This window comes from Zootoca vivipara, chromosome 13, assembly GCF_963506605.1.
Source record: "Zootoca vivipara chromosome 13, rZooViv1.1, whole genome shotgun sequence".
In the NCBI taxonomy this organism is placed as follows: domain Eukaryota; kingdom Metazoa; phylum Chordata; class Lepidosauria; order Squamata; family Lacertidae; genus Zootoca; species Zootoca vivipara.
In genome coordinates, this window is record NC_083288.1 from 4,729,674 (window position 1) to 4,750,646 (window position 20,973).

Here is a 20,973-nt window from a genome sequence, read left to right on the forward strand (position 1 = left end):
TTGACATCCATAGAAAATGTACACTTGCAAACACAAAACTGTTTGAGCTTGCTCACTCAGAATGGGATTAAGTTGTGTACCAAGCACCCATTAGTTAGAGAGGTGTTAAAAGACTTGTCCGTTCTGTGAGCTGTCATTCATCTGAAGTGACAGAGATAAGGAATGTATAGCATTTTATAAACTAAGACTAGTCTCATGTTCTGTTGTAGAGTGGCAGCAACAAAAGTATTTAAGTGTGAGACTCAGTTTTAGCACTTATACAACATAATTTTCTCTGCCGGGGAGTAAGCTACTTCATCTGTTCCACGACATAATCAGTAATCTGAGCTGTTATTCTAAGTTTTGGGAAATTCCCTGGTAGCATCTCATAAGAGGCATTGGGGCACTGTTCCATCCAGGTTTTTCAGTTCCCCCTGCCCCCAGTCACTACTACACATTCCATTATGGGTTCATTATAGGCCCAGTATTCACCGCTGCACAGTAGGAAAGGAGGAAGAGGAGCAAGGACAGAGAACCCTATTGCAGTGTGTGTCTTGGCAGATGCCCAAGGAACTAAACCTGTGGGGTGCCATTTTGTTGTTGCTACTCTTAAACAGTTGAGTCCAGAAATCCTTGGGAATCTGCTTCAAAATAACCCAGACACATACAAAGAGATACCAACCTACCTTCTGCCCTCCTCAAGTCTGTCCTATGGTCATGTCCATCTAGCATAGGTTCAAATTAAAACAAAGGGATGTGCAATTGAGGGGGAGGGCAGCTGGAGCGAAGGTGAAGAATTCTGCTTTGTTTGCCTGGCCTAAAATGCTGCCTGGTTTTAACATAACATTTGCATTGAGGGAAATGATCTGCCTGTAAAAAATGTTAGATGAGAAACAATGCTCATTCTGTCTAGAATATACACTCCCCTCAAATGCAGAAAAGCAATGAGAAAAATATGCATGTACAAGAGATTTCCCATTTATGTGTGGGTTCCATTATGGGGCCCTGTGCGCATATGCGAAATCACATATAAGGGTGAGCACCCTAGAGTCCCAGGGGCTCACGAGGAGACCCACCCCAAAGCTCTAAGAGGAGCTCTTCAGGCCCCAGGGAGAGTCTCCTTGCAAGCCAGTGGGGCTTTGTGGAGCTGCTCAACACTCCCCACCTAACAGCTGATGTTTCAGCCTGCTGCCCCTCTGGCTGGGGAGGGTGTCCTCATGAGCCAGGAAGGCTCTCTGGGGTCTCTCTGTTCCCAGGATCCGCTTCTGGGATCTCGGCACCACAAGTGTGTGCAGTCTTGCACAAATGGAGCATGTGCAAATGGGGAGTTACCCATATAATAATTATGTTTGAAGGTGCAGGACGCAGTGTGACTACCTGAAACTATGTAAGAAACATCAGGGCTTAGATCGATACATTTTAAAAGTAGGGAATACAGTACAGTACTGGAAATATATGTACATGGTACTGAGCCAAAGAGTACTTTGTCCCAAGCTTGGATCTTAGCATCCAGGAATTCTCCTTTTATTCCTGTTTAATTTATCCTTGCTACCAACAGGAGGTTTGTCGTCATCTGTGTAGTTTGCAAAGCACCTAGCTGCAGAAATACAGATACCTCATTGTATGGCATTTTAATTGATGTTATCATTGTCCTATTACTGGTTTTATTGTTATTTTAGTGTGAATACTGTAAACTCCCATGGAAGCAAATAAATAAACAAATAAAATTTCACATGTGTAACATAATACTTTAAGAGGAAGCTATCTGAAACATGGTTTTAAAGCCTATTGATAGGCTTGTGATTATGGGGCTAAAAGCAGCTCAGTAGGGAAGGATTTCCACAACCTGAGCACTACTTCTAAACTGTCTCTCATGCCTGCTAACCAAATTGATCTTACGGACAGAGTCTACAAAAATAGCCAAGCAGATCTTTAATGTCTGGATCGGTTCATAATATGGCCTCAAACCCTAGAAGGACAAAACTAGCACTCAGAATTGAACCTACATTGTGTTTGCGTAAATGTTATATATTTGAACAAAACCTACACGGGTGGCACTGTCGTCTAAACCACAGAGCCTAGGGCTCTTTGTTATATCAGAAAATCAATAAATATGGTAAAGAATAAGCTTCCATTTTCTACCTATGTCTACGTAGAAGTAAGTCCTATTTAGTCCAATGCTATTTTCTGGGATGCAGGTGGTGCTGTGGTCTAAACCACAGAGCCTAAGGCTTGCCGATCAGAAGGTCGGCGGTTTGAATCCCCGCGACGGGGTGGGCTCCCGTTGCTCAGTCCCAGCTCCTGCCCACCTAGCAGTTCGAAAGCACATCAAAGTGCAAGGAGATAAATAGGTACCGCTCCGGCGGGAAGGTAAACAGCGTTTCCGTGTGCTGCTCTGGCTTCGCCAGAAGTGGCTTAGTCATGCTGGCCACATGATCTGGAAAAACTGTCTGCAGACAAACGCCGGCTCCCTCAGCCAGTAAAGCGAGATGAGCACCGCAACCCCTGAGTCATCCGCGACTGGACTTCCCTGTCAGGGGTCCCTTTACCTTACTTGTTTCCAAGTAAGTGCAGTTAAGGATTGCAGCCTTAGGGCATGTACACCTTGTGTGAATGATAATGGGCATTCAGTGCTAGATGTAGGTGCCTTGTGGAGGTGCTGTACCCACATCCTCATGTATTGGGGAAAACCCAGGGTCAGCCCATCCCTGAGGCAAGGTGAGGGGACTGTCTCAGGCAACAGAATCCACCAGGGGAGCAGATCCCAGTGTTAATAATTATTTCCCCAGGGCTATGCCACTCTCCCTCACCATGTTTATCTTACCTATGAATGAAATAGGCAAAACAGGAAGCAGTACAATAATTTAGTCACCTCTGGATGCCAATATATTATATCCGCTGTATATCAGTATACAGTATTAACATACCAGATTCTAGCCTGAGAGACAGACAGAGGGAACACACCAGGGGACACTAGTTTTGACAACATGCCCGGCTTTACGGATAGCAGCTGCTGCTTTAGATGGTCTTATCCTGCACAACTCCAAACTGCTATGCGCAAAAGGCCAAGGTCAAAAAAGACCCTTGCCCATTTCAAAGGCTACGCAGTTATGCAGCCTTAGTGTGTTTAATAAGGAAACACCCAGATCTTATGCTTAATTTAACACCACGCAGTCGGGCGCAACCTATGCTAATTCCCTTGTACTCTCCAGGGCGAGTAAGTAATTATGCAAGCAAAGCGTGCCCCCCCCCCGGTTTGCTTGGGCGCCTTTTGCTTGTGGGCGCGTACCGGGGGAGTGCTGCCGCCTGGGGGCGCGCCACTTGCTGCCCTCGGGCTCGGGAGATTCCTCGGGCCGCCGCTGTTTGTATTTGTCCCGCGCTGTCACATGGAAACGCGCCGCTCGCGCCTCCCCCCGCTGCTCGCCTGAACTTTCAGGCTCGGCCGGCGCAGGCTGCCGGGCGGGCATAGCGGCGCGACGGCTCTGGCCGGCTGCAAGGTGCGGCGGGGAGCCGCGAGGTAAGCAGATTGGCAGCAATGGCGCTCACCGTCGTAGCGCAGCTTAGTTTCCTGCGGCTCCAGCCTCCTTTTGGAAATCCCGGGTTATGAAGGCTGGCCCTCCCGTTTCCCACCCAGGCGCCTGCTCCGCTGACCAGTCTTGCTCAATGCACGCTTGTGGAGAAGGTAAGCCCCACCGAGCTGACTAGGCGTCATGCCCATCTTCAGGGAGCATTGCGGCGCTGCAGCCCCGAGCGGCTGTCAGAAGGCATTTGCTTGACCCCGCGCCTTCCAAGCAGCCTTGCGCTCGTCTCGCTCGGATTTCGGCTCTGCGCTTACGGTTGTTGCGCCGTCTTGTGTTTTCCGGACTACCGGTAACTCTTCGCCGCGCGCGTTTCTGTTACACCTTCGCGAGAGAAATTGCGCTTTTGCTCTAGCTTGTTCCACCTTAGGCCAAGCCGGTGTTTGCTCGGCCCGAGAAAGAAAATACCTGTTGCTGTTGGACAGACGCAGCATGCATATTGCATGGCTCTCCACCCCAACCCCCCGCCCCCCTGCCCAGCGTCTGACGGCGGAGTCGTCGTCGAAGTCTTAAGGTGCCGCGGGACCAAAGCGAGCAGGCGCTCCGTGTCCCTGGACGGGCTTTCGCGAGCCGCCCGCGGAGGCTCGCTGCTTGGGGGCCCGGCGGCCGCCAGCCTTAACTCCCCTCCTCCCCTTTCTCTGCCTCCCTTTTAGGCGCCTTGCTGGAGACGGAGGGCAACATGTGAGCAGGGAGGGCAGGCGACAAAGAAATCGGCTCGGCGGAGTCCCTGGCCATTTTATTACATTTGTTGTAACCCCCTCCCTGTAGCCAACGACCGGCCTCCGACCGAGCTCCGGCCGCAGCAGCTCCGTCCAGAAGGCAGCGGACGGAGGAAGAAGCGCTCCCCATGGAGACCACGGCCCTGCAGCCGGGGAACTGCAAGCCCCCCAGCGGGTAAGGAGCCTGGCGGCTACGAGCGACACTGTTTGGTCGGGGGGCGGCGGCGGCGGGGGGGGGGAAGCGGAGCAGCTGCCAGTTGCGCCTGCTGCTCCGTCGGGGTGCGCGCCGCGTGGAAGGTTTAACACCGGCCAAGATTTAGCGCCGGCTTTTCCCAGAGAAGCTTCTGGGCAGCTGCTGCTCTGCGCGCCCAAGGCGGCCACCTTGCGAGCGAGGCGCCTCGGACCCCGAGAACGTCGTCGGGGGATTTGGCACCCGCCCCTCCCGCCCGCTTGCTTCCCCCCATTCAGCTGCCCAGAGCGCGGGGAGGAGCCGAGCCTGGCAGGCAGCGGGGAACAGGGCGGGCGAGTGGGAAAGCCGAGCCGCGAAAGGGCAGGCTCCGGGGCGCGGCTCGTTGCCAAGAGGAGGCTCCGGCCGGAGGAGGAGAAGAGCTCGCTCATCAAGGGGGATGGAGGCTGCCGGAGGAGGCGGGCCGCTGCTCCCGAGGGAAAGCAGCGCTTGAAACGGCAGCTCCGCGGAAGTGGAAGGGAGGGGGCAAAAGTTTGATTTGCATGGAGGTGGGGAAGGATGGAGACGAGGACGAGGAGCATCCTCTGTGCCGTTCACAACGGAGCGTGTAGCCGCCTGGGTGAGGCATTCTGGGGACTCCTCGACAAGGGGATACCCCGCTGTGGGAGGAGAAGGGGCTGGAATTTCAAAGAGAGGAGAAAGGCTCCTCTGAGATGTGGGCTATTAGCTGCTCAACACCATTAAGTCTCCTAAAGGTATTTTAAATGGTGCAATAAGTGCATAGCAGTGGGTTTGGAAAACTGGTTTGTTTTCATATGAAATTGGGCAACCGAGCTGGGATAATAGCAGAGCTAGCTATACCATTAGGCAGAGTGAGATACGGTAGTTGCCTCAGGCAGCTGGTTCTGCATGTCATGAAAGGGGCAGCAATTGGTTAATGATTTTAATTAATCATTAGGGTATTTTTATGCACAAGGAGCAGGGGAGGTGCTTTTTGGATTTCCTCCCTCTGGTGCTAGAAGAAACTGGCTGGGTTTGGCTACTATGTACTTTGATTTGGGGTACGGGGTCACCCCAAAGGCTTTAGATAACTGGGTGAGAATACATTGTCTGCATATCTGTGGGCCTTAAATGCTCAGGTTCAGGGGTTCCCACAGTTTGGTTTGCAGCATTACAGTATAGGAAAAGTCAGAAGGGAAAAACGTGGTTTGGGTAAGAGTTTGTGATTGGATATGTGGTAAAGAAGCCATAGATCCAAATCTCATATATTCAGAAGAGAAGCATGATTTCATAAAGTGGATATTCATCAAGTTGGTGCTTGTTCAGACTAATTAACTGGGAGGAAAGTTGTGTGGCCCTCACCTATTCTGAATCTCTCCACCTTTGCAAAGAAACAGTGGGCACTTAAATTTTGCAGTTTTGTTAATACTTAGTGCCTTCCCTTGATTCAGAAGGGGTCGCTGCTTCACAATTGCTACTGTGGGTTCATACCAAAGAAATGGTACTCAGAAGTAAGCTCCCCTGAATTCCATGGGGATTACTCCCTGTACAGGAGTGGAGCCTGAATGGGTTAATATTAAATATGTCACACAGGAGTGTTAGCAAGGGACACCATAAATTTTCAGACCAATAGGGAAAGATAATTCCCCTTTCCTGGCTTATTAACTTGTACATCTTTTTTTTTTCAGAATATGGAGTGAGGTGGAGGGATATTAAATTGACTAGGACCTGGGAGAGCAAGGTTAAAATCAGCCATGAAACTCACTTGTGCCAGTCCTTGTCTCTCAGCCTATCCTACCTCGCGGGGTGGTTATGAGGGTAACATTGAGGAAAAGGAATTAATGAATGCCACCTTGAGCTCCTTCAAGGAATGGTGGAGTGGATATAAACATTATACCAATGATTGAGGAATAATAAAAATAAGCCTGCTCCCAGTTTTTAATTGTGGGAGGGGGAATGAATGATTGGGATCATAAGAAAGCTTAACCTAAAAATCAAAGAAAAAAGAATTTTTGTGAGACAGCCAAGACGAGTTTACATGTGGGTCCTTGGCAAATCCTGTGTGTGGCTGTCTTTTAAGAATAGCTTGCTTGGGTGGGCTGTGCAGGCAGTTTACAATTTTTGATCCCAAAATACATAAAGGTTTTGCCCATTGAGTTCTCACCTGAATCATCCTCTGCATCATCCTACTATTGTAAAACCGTTTAATGTTTGTCGAAGTGTTTTTATCCCCACAACAACCCTGTAAAGTAGATTATAGTGCAATTTTAGCAAAATAACAGTACTAGTACCTTAAAATAAGCACATCTGTTATGGCCTAAGTCCACTTCATCAGATTTATCATTTCTGGTCATCTATTTTGCTAGCTACGAATGCTATTGTTTTTATTTCTGCTATGAGCCCTGGCTCGCTGGCTACCCCTTTGATTGAAATGATACCACAGAGGAGGATTTTTAAATTCAGTCTCCTGATCCTCTGGTGTGTTTATTTTTTAAAAATATATAAATACAAGGAGGCTCCTGCCAATTGGATTGCCGATAAGGAAAATGTGCAGGCAATATTCTACCCAAAGTGTGATGCAGCCTAAGGGGTTTAAACTGTTCGCACCACCGACTCCTCACAACCTGCAACCTCCTCCCATGGGCTTGGTCCAGGGAGGCACAATTAGGAACTGTAAGCCTCAGAAATAAATGGCATGAGCATGCACTGAGTACACCTGTTTCACCAATGAGGATGCTTCACCCACACAGATGCCATGCCATCCACCATTTCTCTTCCCAAGACTCCTCCTCCATTCTCAAAATTAATGTAGATTATTAAGCAAAATAAAATATAGAGGCACACTTTGTTTACCATGGTTATTGTTAACAAATATTAATAAAAAAAGCTGGAGCTATTCAAATTAGCGACCACACCCTTCTCCTGGCCAGCTATGAAGAATTTGCTTTGAGGCATGATTGGTGAAGAAAAGAGATCTGAGCATTCTCAGGCTGCCTTAGCCCAATACAGTACAGTGGAACCTCGGTTTATGAACACCTCGGTTTACGAATTTTCGGTGTACGAACGCTGCAGACCCATCTGGAACAGATTAATTCACTTTCCATTACTTTCAATGGGAAAGTCCGCTTCAGTTTATGAACGCTTCAGTTTATGAACAGACTTTCGGAACCAATTACACCCATGCTTCGGGTTAAGTACGCATCAGGTTGAGTACTCCGCGGACCCGTCGGGAACAGATTAATTCACTTTCCAGTACTTTCAATGGGAAAGTTCGCTTCAGTTTATGAACGCTTCAGTTTATGAACAGACTTCCGGAACCAATTACACCCATGCTTCGGGTTAATTACGCTTCAGGTTGAGTACTCCGCGGACCCATCTGGAACGGATTAATCCACTTTCCATTACTTTCAATGGGAAAGTTCGCTTCAGTTTATGAACGCTTCAGTTTATGAACAGACTTACACAACCAATTGTGTTCATAAACCGAGGTACCACTGTATTGAGAACGCTGATCAGTCCTCATAACAACAGATGGAGTAGTAGCCCCTGCCAGTCACATGTGTCTTCTGCCCAGGGACACATGAGAGGGACCTCTTTGCCATAGCTATATTTTTGGATTAGGATTGGCTGAGTACTGCAGAGACATGAGTGACAGAAACGTTTTCAGAGTTTCTCCAAGTTCAACTAGAAGTATAATGTGTATAGGACAGGAAAGTGTGTGGAGAGCGGAATTAACAAATGAACAGACAGGGCATTATTGGTCGATTGGACAAGTTGCCCACCCACAGGTGTGGACATGGAAATCCAAATTCGAAGCATTCAACTTCAAATGTGCACAAATGTGAGCCACCAATTTCAAATCGGAAAACAGTGGTTTTTCAGATCAGGTTGGCTGTGTGGACAAACCTAGTGACTCCAGAGCAAATGTCCGTACTTAGCTTTGGGAAAGCTGAGCTTTGGAACTCCTTGCCACAATGAAATGCTGCGACAAAGAATTTAGCAAATTCCAAAGTTGGAGAAAGTGATGTCCATCATTGCCTGCGTCTACCACCATTTTGTGGGGGCGGGGGGAAGGGTGGGATATAAACAAAATGCCAACCCATAGATTTTTATTGATTTAATCTGGATTTTTCCAATCCACAGAATATCAAATAAGTTACAATTTATATATACCGTACTTCTGCTGTCAGCGGTAGCATCAAAGTTCACCAGCACTTTTTATCACTCTTGTGCAAGTCTTAGGCATAATCACAGTTTTTAAAATGTAGACAACACAAATGGAATTGCCTCTCCCACAAGTACAAGCCTCCATTTTGCCCACTGTGAAATAGGATAACCGAGGCTGATAGCAGCTACTGTGCAACTGCACAAAAGCAAACGTTAATTTTTTATAGGCATGCATGCACAGGTACTGAAATACCTGCATGCAGGACCAGAATGTGAAAAAGGTGTTTAGAGGAGGAGGAGTTGAAGGGAGGGGACAGAAACTTGCAGCTGATTCATTTTTGTCAGGCTCCACCACTGCTGCGTATGGTAGGCAGCAATATAGTGGTGCATGTTGTGACTGAAGAAACAAGAATGTAGATACTCATGTGCCAATTGTGCACATGGAAATTTTTGAACACGATAATTCCTCCTGTGTGGAAGCACTCTTAGTCCCAGACCTCTTTTGAGAATATAATGTGACTGCTGATTAGTAACAACAGTTTTGAATACAGGTAGGTAGCCGTGTTGGTCTGAGTCGAAGCAAAATAAAAAAATTCCTTCAGTAGCTCCTTAAAGACCAACTAAGTTTTTATTTTGGTATGAGCTTTTGTGTGCATGCACACTTCTTCAGATACACTGAAACAGAAGAGCCAGACCCTTATGTATATTCAGAGGGTGGTGAGGGTGGGTGGGAATGGGTGATGGGCTGATAGGAGTGGTAAACCTGTTGTTGGCTGTTAATGACTACTGATGACTACAATAGGTCCTGCGGGGAAAAAGCAAGGGCTGAGGTGCTAAAGAAAGCTTGATCATGCATAATGAGATAAGAATCCTATGTCTTTGTTCATCCCAGGTGGCTCCATGGTTTTAAGCTTGGTAATGAGTTCCAATTCAGCAACTTCCCTTTTCCGTCTGTTTCTGAATTTTTTCTGTAATAAAACAGCTGCTTTGAGATCTTGTATAGAATGTCCTGGGAGATTGAAGTGTTCTCCTACTGGTTTTGAAGATGGCTTAGCTATGTAGTCAAAATCCACTTTTAAAGAAATCAATTGAAAGGTATACTTTTTAGTGTACTGTATTTAAAACTGTAGCGGGTGCATAGGCCACCTTCTCTCGTGGGAATACTAAGAGGCGACACAGATTTTCACGGGGAACTTGTGATCTGTGGTGTGGCCTCTTCTCTTCACTCCCCCCCATCAGTCCTAATTGAGCCAGTATAGAATTTCTAATTTTAACATTAGATACTGGTGGGAATTTGCTTCTTTTTACTGCTAAATTCTAGACAGTGGATGAAAGGGGGAGACCTTTCGGATTTTTTTACTGGCATGTATCTTGCATTTAAATTGTAGTATTTTGATTCACAAATTATCACTATGTCTTTGAGAATATTGGTCTTTCAAAGAGGCAAGAGCTAGACCAAAATAAAATTAAGCATGTTTATTACTCTACATATAATACCACTTACTTATAAGACTTAATAGCAAGATTCAGGGTTCTTTCATTCTGCACTTTTCCACAGAAATGGAATGCAAACTATTGTTTTTAGCTAAATCATTAATAGTATTATTGTTTGCTGCCTGTGTAAGAAGTCTTGCCTGGTATATTGAAAAACTTTACATCATCCGTTAGCGCAGCTAAATGCTGCTCTAGTCAAATCTGGTGCCCTACAGATGGGTATTGTAGTCCAAAACACAACACCAGTCCCTCCCAGCAGCTTATGCTGGCTGAGGCTGATGGGAATTGTAGTCCAAAGCTGCTCTAGATTGCTGAAGGCTGTTGTAAAGCGTTGCATGGTGTGCTGCAACTGAAATTTGAAGCCAGTCTTTATTTTAAAACGAGTCAGAGACACAGCCATTTGGAATCTTGCCATCTTTGTCAGATGTTTAGAATGTGTGACTTGTTACTGCCAGTTACATAGAGGAGTTTAACCTTTAATCATGCATTGTTTGTGCTAACCTTGTTCTAAATCAATCTTGCTGTTTTACACTACAGTATTTATTGGTTTTATTAACTGCTGTTTTCCTGACTTCCTGCTCAGGTAAATGATTAATTTGCTCACCACTTGCATTTGTCAGTGCAAAAAAACAAAAACAAAGTCAAGGTACTCAGTAAACACAATATAGAAGGCTAAAAAAACTTCAATAAGAGATACAATTATAAACAATATTAACAAACGGTATAGAGCTTCACATAAATAAGATACATTGAATGTGTATAATTGCACAGATCAGTTTTAACCAGAAGGTGATATCAGATGTGCTCTGAAGATTATGACTGCAGCAAACAGATTTTGACTTGCAGTCTTCTTCTGTGACATACAAGAATAGCATTCCCTTGTGCAAGGTCCCATGGGGGCATAATCTGAATATATGTTCACCAACATTTTTTCATTGAATAAAACTGTGGCTCACCTTATTTGTGAGATGCAACAACTAGGTGCTTTAGTAGATGGAAAACATGCTCGTAGAAAGTGCAGTTTTCCAGACCCACCTTAAATGCAAATCTTAAAAGCAGTAGTACAGACTAAAAAAGCTTTCTTAAAAATATATATATCAAAACTATTTACTCCTCACCAACTACAATTTGCCCTCAAATAATATATAGCATATACTGTATATTATCTTCTGGACCATATGATCTTCTGGACCACCGCCTCGCTGACGTGGGGATACAGGGCACAGCCTGACAATGGCTGTGCTATTTTATCTCTGCTCAGGGACAGAGGGTGGCGCTAGGGAGGGAAATGTCGTCGTGCCACTCCTTGGTGTGTGGAGTGCCGCAGGGCACAATCCTCTCCCCGATGCTTTTTAACATCTTTATGCGCCCCCTTGCCAGGATTGTCCGAAGCTTTGGGTTGGGTTGTTACCAATATGCTGATGACACTCAGCTCTGTCTGCTGTTGGATTGCCGCACCGACTCGGCCCCAGACACACTGACCAGATGTTTGGAGGCTGTGGCTGGATGGTTTCGTGGGAGCCGACTGAAACTAAATCCTTCGAAGACAGAGGTCCTCTGGCTGGGTCGAGACGGCATGGGGATGAGGGACCAACTCCCTTCTCTTGCGGGGGCACAATTAGTGCCATTGCCTTCCGTTAAGAGTTTGGGTGTAATTATTGACGCCTCCCTTTCTATGAAGGCGCAGGTTACAGCAACAGCTAAGGCGACATTTTTCCACCTTCCCTGCATACCACATACATATTATATAACTTCTTTAAAAATGTTTCTAGGTTGTGTGTTTACCAAAACCAGCACTAGCCTGTCCTGGGGTCTCCTTTGCCTTCTTAGACAGGTACTTAGACCTTGGGCCTGGCCACTGACACCTTGAACTTTGTGATACTCTGACTTTCTTTCTGTTAACCTGATTCCGGAGCCTCTTGATAATGCCACCTCTGATTTTGCACTGGTAACATGATGAGATTGTTGTGTTTCAAAGGAGGCACCTTCCTCTTCCTACCCCATAAGAACTGAGTGAGTTGGACATTCTGCAACCTTTCCAGCTCCAGAAGGCTAGACATGCATTATGGGACCAATTCCTTATTATTACTGTTTTGTTTTTTTTAGAAAACACCATGCTTGGCCTATGACTCAGTTATGGGTCTTGGCAATGTAAAATATATGTAAGTTAAGAATTGCTGTTTATAAATGCACATGTTTGCTGTTACTACTGTTTTTTTTAAACAGCTGTTGGATAGTTTTGCAGGGTTTTTGTGGCCCTTGGACAAACGACTATCAGTGGATCGTCTTTGGTGCAGCCCCTTGATGGTCTAAGCCGGTCCTGAACCAAAACGTAGACAAAAGTTTTATTTCCCCCCCCCTTCCATCGATTGTCCTGTGCTGCCTTTGTGTTCATGATGTTCATACTCTTAAAGCTATCTGAATGAAATCATGGAACCTCCCAAACAGGCTTCCTAGAAAGCAAGCCTCGCACACTGAACATAGTGGGACTTAATTCTGAGTAAACATATGGAGATCTGAGAAAGGAGATAAGAAATTACAAGTTGTAGTTTAGATATTTTTAACAAGCGCTGCTTTGTTTGCCTGGTACTCATACCGGTAGGTTTTCATCATTTCTGTAAAACTAGAACTTGAGATCCCTCCATGCAATTGAAGTGCAGCAGAAGATAACTGACTTTCCCCCCCAACACATCATATGGTGTTGGCCACTGGCTTAGAGAACTTTAAAATATCAATTGGATAAATATCATTTGTTAGACATATTTCGTCCTCCTGGTTCAGAGGCTGTCTATCCCTGAATATGCTGAAGGAGGGGAGACAAGCAACCGGAAAAGGGTTATTGGCCTCAAACTCTGCTTGTGCATTTCCTGAAGCACCTGGCTGGACTACATAGATCTTTGGATGGATCCAGCACAATAGCTCTTCTATTCAAAGGGATTCCCACCCCCTTTAAAGACAATATTGTTTATTTCTGGTCTATTGACTGCTTGGCTCTCTGCTCTGTTTTATTTGCAAAAGGAAATGCTAGGGTGTTGGGAGCAGGCCAGCAATAACTTATAAGGTGTCCATGAAGTTAACTCTTTAGTCAAAGAAACAAATCAGCTCAGGCCTTGTGAGCACAACAACTATTCCCAGTAGATCTTGCCCCAATGAGGCTGTTGAAGGTCCCCACTTTTCCACAGCGCTCTAAAGTCTTCTCCTCCCCTGGCTCCTTCCCAAGCAATTGGAGACACTGGCACCTTGTCCAGCTCTGCTCTTTTCATACCTCTGCAGGTTCTGAGAGACGGGGGTGGGGTGGGGAGCTGGTCACAGTAGGAGGGAGAGACCCCCTGGCTTCTTCAGCATATCTTGTCACCTGTTGCCCCCCCTCCTCTCCAGCCTCTGCTTCTGTTCTCTGCTCCAGCCTCTTCCAGCTCACTAAACCCTGTTGCCTCTTCAGCTTATGACAGGGGTCAGCAAACCTTTTTGTCAGCAGGGGGCCGGTCCACTGTCCCTCAGACCTTGTGGGGGGCTGGACTATATTTTGAAGGGGAAAAAATGAATGAATTCCTATGCCCCACAAATAACCCAGAGATGCATTTTAAATAAAAGCACACATTCTACTCATGTAAAAACATCAGGCAGGCCCCACAAATAACCCGGAGATGCATTTTAAATAAAAGGACACATTCTACTCATGTAAAAACATGCGGGCCAGATTTAGAAGGCGATTGGGCTGGATCCGGCCCCCGGGCCTTAGTTTGCCTACCCATGGCTTATGACGACTCCTCCCTGTCTGCTCTCCCTCTTACCACTCATTGTCTTCCCACCACCAATCGCTGGGCTCTGAATCTTCTTCCCTTTGGGGTTCCTTTCAGCCTCCAGCCATCCCTACCGTGCTCCACAGAAGAGGCAGCTGGCCCCTTCAAGGTTTTGTTTTGTATTCTTATTTTATTGCCGGGGGAGCAAAGAAAGCGTGCCTTCTGTTGTTTTCGTCCGTGCAAAACAGTGGTAGTGCCAAATCATGAAGCATTACATTACCCTATACAGGATTAAGTGAGGGACGCCTGGTTATATGTTCTCTCCCCGCCCCCCGCCCCTCAAAGCACAAAATTAGGCAGCGCCACACCCCACTGCTGTCTCTCTTCCTTAGTAGCAGCACTGCTGTGGACATTTGTGCCTGCTATCAGATTACCCAGTGTGCAACGCCTGGGAAGCACGCATGACCAGAGCACACAGCAACTGAGCGACTCCGAATCGAAAGCCCAGGTATTGTGCTACCCACCCGGAGCATCCAAGGCAGGGGCCTGTCTGGGAGGAGTGGGGCCGGGTGCAGGAGTGCCTGGTGCATAAGGGTCCGTCTCAGGCCAGTGCAGGGCCCCTTGGATCATGATTTGTTTGACAGCTGCCACCAGCCTGTACTTGGGACAGATAGTACAAATCTGGTTTTGAAAAGCTCCGAGTCGTAAGTACTGCTGTGTTTTGCCTTTCCGACAATCAAGTTAGTAATAATAATAATAATAATAATAATAATAATAATAATAATAATATATTTATTTATACCCCGCCCATCTGGCTGAGTTTCCCCATCCACTCTGGGCGGCTCCCAATTGAGTGTTAAAAACAATACATAAACTTTTTTCCAGTTCAGTCTCTGTTTATTAAAAAATTCTCAAGTTAGCTGTGGTAGTTTCCAAAAAGCAATGCCGCTCCTTGTCCTTCAGTAGTTGAGGGCTGAGTTTTTAGAAATTATGGAGCCGTGCCCTACTAAAAGAGAATACCCCAGTGTAAAAAGGGCCTGGTCTTCCTGCTAGGGGGAAAATGCAGGCTTTCTCAGTTGTGATTTCCATTAAAAAAGTACAGTGGTATCTCTACTTACGAATTTAATGCGTTCCGAACGCACATTCGTAAGTCGAAAAAAATTGTACGTCGAATCCCATAGGAATGCATTGGCAGAAAAAATTCGTAAGTCGAAGCAACCCTATCTAAAAATTCGTAAGCAGAAAAAAATCCTATCTAAACCGCATCCAAGATGGCGGACAGAGCTCCGTTCATAAGTAGAAACATTTGTAAGTAGAGTTATTCGTAAGTAGAGGTATCACTGTAGTTTGGTACAAAATAAAATTTCCAGTGTGCTTTGCATTGCCTGATTTTTTATTAACCAATTTAACACAAGACTACTATATTGGGGTGGGGGAATGAAAGAGAGAGCAATTAATACTAAAGATAATATTCACAGCAAAATTAAATAGACATGATCCAATCTCTACCCAGAGAGCTGTGAGGCTCCACCCCAGTGCAGTTGTTTATATCTGGCTCTGCCTTAAAAATCCATCCATTGTACATAATATTCGAATAGGGGATTGTATCCCAATGTGCTTATGCCCAATCCATGTTATATGCTGCTCCCTGATTTTGAGAGGAGGCATCTATGAGGATCACATAAACAGAATTTTATCTTCTGTCATGTGCCTAGCCATATGTCATCTGGAGTTATAAAAGTGGTGCAGATAATTGGACATGATGGCAAATTCCAATACCATCTCCAGGATTATGGGGCCATTTCACACAACACTAGTTTTCTGAGGCTTATGGTTCAATGGTTTGGTGACTTTTATACTAGACTACTGTAATGCATTCCACCTGGGGCTGCCTTTGAAAATGGTGTGGAAATGTCAGTGCGGAAGTCAGCAGCCCACCTGCTAATAGGTGCAGAAGCCAGTTTGACTTTGGGATCCAGGTGCTGGTTCGTACTTTTTAAAGAAAACAACAACCACCATAGATTGCGTGGGTCCTGATTATTTCAAGAAATATCTCTTCCTATATGAACCCTACTGGCATGTGAGATGCCAGAATTAAGCCATGCTCCATCTTGGGGGTAGGCTGGATTAGCGTAAGGTTACCAGACATCCCCGTTTCCTGGGGACAGTCCCTGGATTTACAAGTCAGTCCCCTGACAAAATCCACTGAATTCAACTGAAGTTGAAAAGTGTCCTTGGATTCATTGAAAAAAAATATGGTAACCTTAGATTAGCGGCCAACCAGAATAGGCTTTCTCAGGAGCAGTTCTGATGTTCTGGAACACCATTTCACGAGAGCTTTGCATAACGTCTTCGCTGGTGTCATTTTGGAGGTAAGGGGCAAAGTGTGCGCGGTTTTTCTTTTTCTTTGAAAGCATTTGGAAAAGATGGGTGGCCGCCTTCCTTATATGGTGGGTGACAAGCTCCTTTTATGCTTTGGGTATTGCTGTTGCTGAAACTGGTTGTTTCATGTCTTGTTTTTATCATGATGTTTTTGTTGTTAGTTTAAACTTGTTAAACCACTGTGAAATTGCCTATCAGTAATACTATGAGCAATTGCTTCCATGGCAGTAATTTTTTCTCAGAATCCTACAACATTTTGGGTTTTTGTGTCAGATGCCTAGGGGTTTCTAGGCAGAGAGGTTCATGTGGGAACACCTCCTTGAAAGTATAAAGGTTTGAAAACCAGTGCTATAAATCGTAAGTTCTGTATTTTGGAATGGAGTTCACTAGCATACAGTAAGCAGGTTGGTTGCAATTTTATCAGAATGTGCTTTTATTCCAAATATAAATGCTGTGTTAGGATCATTTAGTAAGTCTGTTTAAGCTCAGATCGCAGCAGAACCTTGCACTATGTATAGCACCAGGCTGGGTGTGTTGTACATCTTTTATAAGTTTATATTTAAACAGAAAATCACAAGCTACTTCATTCAGCATCCTGGGCTTCCCTGGATTAAATTTCTTTGAATTGTTTGATGTTGAAATTAAAGTAGCCAGGAAGTGCTGTGTCTTTGCATGTGAGTGAATGAATGAATCCTTTTTCCTAGATAGAAGAAAAGCAGTCGATGGAATAATGACTTGCATTATTCTGATGTGTTTGCTTTTTAAGAGAGTGCTTTCTCCTAATTATAAAGTTATTGTTGTATTTTTTGTACTTGAGCATGGTACAATAATGAAATGCTAAAGAAATGACTGGAAGTTCTTGATGTTTAGAATGTTCAAAGGTACGGATTTTCTAAGAAGCTGTATCAGCATTTGCTGCAGGGCCTTTTTAGCAAATGTTTCCTTCGCTGCAAAAACACGTAATATTTTGCCTTGAGCTGTTAGTTAAATGAGCGAAACTTCATATAGTGAGCTGCTAACTAATACATGGTAATTATTATTTTGTTGTGACGCTTCCTTATCTCAGAAATGGTATGCCATTTGAGACCTAATAATTTTAGTTCTCTCTGAAAGTCCAACATCTGCATCATATTCACATTTTGCAAGATTGCATTTGTCCATAGATGCTTACAGTACAGAACTGGTCTGAGTGCATTGCATTTTAGGATCTGAATACATGCAACTGATGAAGATTGGGTCACTGTCTGCTGCCATCTTTGATCATTCTAATCTCCTGGTACTGTTGGTGGGGACAGTCATTCCCCACACTCAGCTCAAAATAGGCAATTGGTGGCAGTGAAACTCACCCTCTCTTTAGTTGGTGTGTGCCAGGCATCCCCAAACTGCGGCCCTCCAGATGTTTTGGCCTACAGCTCCCATGATCCCTAGCTAACAGGACCAGTGGTCAGGGATGATGGGAATTGTAGTCCAAAACATCTGGAGGGCCGAAGTTTGGGGGTGCCTGGTGTGTGCACATTTGAATGCCCAGATCCAAGGGCTAGTTCTTAATTCACACACAGCAGCCTTTTGCACAGGAACCTGATTTTGAGGATAATGCATGGCAACTTGTTTTAAGTAATCCCACCCAAAGCTTAGATCAGTGAAAAAGGACACACACACACACCAATAACAATTTATCAATAAATGCCACATTTAACAAGCATTATTTCTTTAAAGGAAAATACAAATTCTGATTATATTTTAATAGAAGGCCTAGTTTGTACATAATGGTAAGCTAAACAAATTACAGCTTACCTGGAACTAGCAAGCACCATCAGGCACGCTGATCCCCTCTCTTAACTATGTTGGGAGGACACAAACCAGAGTACTAGCTTAGCATTTTGTGCAAACCAATGCTCATAGTTCGTTTCTCTCCAAGCAAACAATTACCGTATAACGATCCAAGATTCTGTAAAGTGCAGAATACCTACAAAAAATATGTATGGGGTCTAATTGATTTTATAGTTCTTTAAACCTTAAAAATATTGTACCATCTACATACAAATAACATAATTATAACAGTTACATAAGTCTTACAGTCATGACTTGTAAATTCCCCATAATGGCTGCTTACCTGGTCCAGGGTGGGCGGCGATTGAGATCTGTTGCTGTGGCTCTGCTACTCCCCAGAGCAGTGCCATCATGCTTGCAGCTGTTGGCTCCCTCCCCGGCCGCCGTGGAACATCTTGGGTTCCTGCCTGACCCAATTTTGAAATTTGCCCATTCTGTGGCAGCCTGGGGGTGGGCCTTCAGGAGCAGACCTGAGGGCAGCAGCCTTTACTCACGTCCGTTCCCTGTTCATATGAGGTGGCTGGCGCTCTTGCACAGTTGGAAGGGACCCCTGAGAGTCAACTAGTCCAACGCTCATAACTTATAATTTAGCAGCGCGAAATTGAGTTACCTGTGCGCCCTTCTGCCCTTAGTAACAGTTGTAATACAACAGTGCCCTGTGCCGCCAGTTAAAAACTGACCTAGTTTTCTCACTGATTACGTTGCCCTGTAATATACCATGAAGAGTACGATCTATATAAATAAAAATGCAAATGTATGTTTGTACAAAATCAAAAATCTCTGAAAGTTCTTGACCGATTGCTTTGAAATTTTGACACAACGTTGCATTCGAATACGGGAGTGTTTGCATATAATTAGATTATATAGATGTCACACCTGTGACAGGTAAAAACATGCCTTTTTGGAAAAACAGTGCCATCTGTTGGACGTCAAAGCAACACACGCTTTAGTAATTTTTTTAGGGGGTGCACGGTGGCGTCCTGGCGTGAGTGTGCAGACGGTACTAGGAGTGGGTAGCCGGCGGGTCCTTCTGGGAGAGTGGGGGCTGGATCTTGTCCCTTTGCCTTGCCTCTCCCCCCCCACCCTCGGCATGTCCACCTTCGATAAGGAACTGCAGCTGAGCCACCTGCCCCCTCCCTACCGGGATCCGCCGTGGGAAGTGGCCAGGCCCTCCCAAAAATGTGCATACTGTATGTGAGTGGGAGAGAGGGGGGGTCGGGGTGGAGGGTGATGTCATGTGGGGGGAAGATGACGTCATACGCTGGGGGCAACAGAGAGGGGTATCATTACATCATGCGCCTCTCCTGGGAAACGGGGGCCCTGACTGAGCCACAGCAACGCGCGGCCGGGTACAACTAGTCTAATATATACTTGAGGTTGTCTCAGAGAGCTTTGTGAGTCTTACTGATGTATAAACATGCTTTAGGTAGGCTTCTAAATGTTCTTAGCAGCCTGAGGTTCAGAAATCCATTAGGGCAAGCTTTCCCTGGCCTGGGAGGTTTATTCATTTAATTTCAGAATGCTAGGCAGCAGCTAGAGCTTAAGTACAAAATGTGAAGGCCAACAAAGTTCCTGGAACTTTCATGTTGGTTGTGGGTGGGCTCTGGATTGCCTAGTGGGAGAAATCCTTACCTTCCAAGTCCCGGACTGCAGAATCCGGGACCGGCAGCCGTGTGACACCGGAAGTTGCATCGACGTAACTTCCGGTGTTGCTTTGCCCTTCTATGGGCACCAAAAATGGCCACCGGCGGCTTCGAAATTCGCTTGTACGCATGTCAGGAAGTGCGTCGACGCAACTTCTGATGTCGCTCCGCCCATCTATGGGCACCAAAAATGGCCACCGCCGACACCGGAAGTCGTGTCTATGCACTTCCGGACGTGCGTAGATGCGACTTTTGAAGCCAGCGGCGGCCTTTTTGGTGCCCATAGAAGGGCAAATCGGAAAGGAAAAAATGGCCGCCGGCAGGAGAAAATAACGGAGAAAAACGGGAGACGAAGTGATACGGGGGACCACCGGGAAAAGGTAAGTAAAAACGGGGGTTTCCTGGGGAAAATGGGGTACTTGGCAGCTATGGAAAGCCACAGTCAAGTTACCTGAGTTTATTTCTAAATATTATTTTTCCTCTGCAACTATTGGGTGGATGATTTACAGACAATGAGATGCAAATGAATGTTCAAATGCAAAAACTAAATAGTTTTCAGTTATTGAGTAGTTCCTTATGTAGGAGGCATTTCTTGCTGCAGTATGCTTAAGAGTAATATCAACAAGCAGGAGCAAAACTAGCCTTTATTTCACCCAGGTCAAAAGCCCAGTTTGGCACCCCGCAGGCGCATTTGCAAACACGCACATAGACAGAGGCTGAGAGCCTCAATGGCGCCCCTCTGGAGGCTTCACCCAGGGCAAAAAAACCTGGATCCCCTCCCCCCCGGTAGCTGTGGCTCTCCCACAAGCATTTTAAATATCTATCCTGTATCTAGATAATTCCTGAGGTATAGGTAAAGGGTAAAGTGACCCTGACCATTAGGTCCAGTCATGACCGACTCTGGGGTTGCGGCGCTCATCTCGCATTATTGGCCGAGGGAGCTGGCGTACAGCTTCCAGGTCATGTGGCCAGCATGACTAAGCTGCTTCTGGCGAACCAGAGCAGCACACGGAAACGCTGTTTACCTTCCCGCCGGAGCAGTCCCTATTTATCTACTTGCACTTTGATGTGCTTTCGAACTGCTAGGTTGGCAGGAGCTGGGACCGAGCAACGGGAGCTCACCCCGTCGCGGGGATTCGAACCACCGACCTTCTAATCGGCAAGCCCTAGGCTATGTGGTTTAACCCACAGCGCCACCCGCGTCCCTGAGGTATACAGATTCTATAAAACTGCAGCATTCCTTTTCAGTCATAC

The 20,973-nt window shown here is 45.7% G+C and overlaps 1 protein-coding gene across 10 annotated transcripts in view; it reads left to right on the forward strand.

Annotated features, from left to right (window-relative positions):
* The first annotated feature begins 3,395 nt into the window (after positions 1–3,395).
* The window catches only part of COBL (cordon-bleu WH2 repeat protein), a 99,833-nt gene continuing 82,255 nt past the window's right edge, over positions 3,396–20,973 (forward strand). For 2 of the 10 annotated variants that reach the window (XM_035136100.2, XM_060282187.1), the window contains exons 1-2: positions 3,397–3,661; positions 4,211–4,451. In XM_035136100.2, the coding sequence (XP_034991991.2) occupies positions 4,405–4,451 (47 nt within the window). In that variant the 5' untranslated portion in view covers positions 3,397–3,661; positions 4,211–4,404. Of the gene's footprint in view, positions 3,662–4,210; positions 4,452–4,529; positions 5,083–5,141; positions 5,219–14,335; positions 14,569–20,973 lie in introns of those variants that run through there. The other 8 variants (XM_060282184.1, XM_035136101.2, XM_060282183.1 and 5 more) reach the window with 8 other exon arrangements.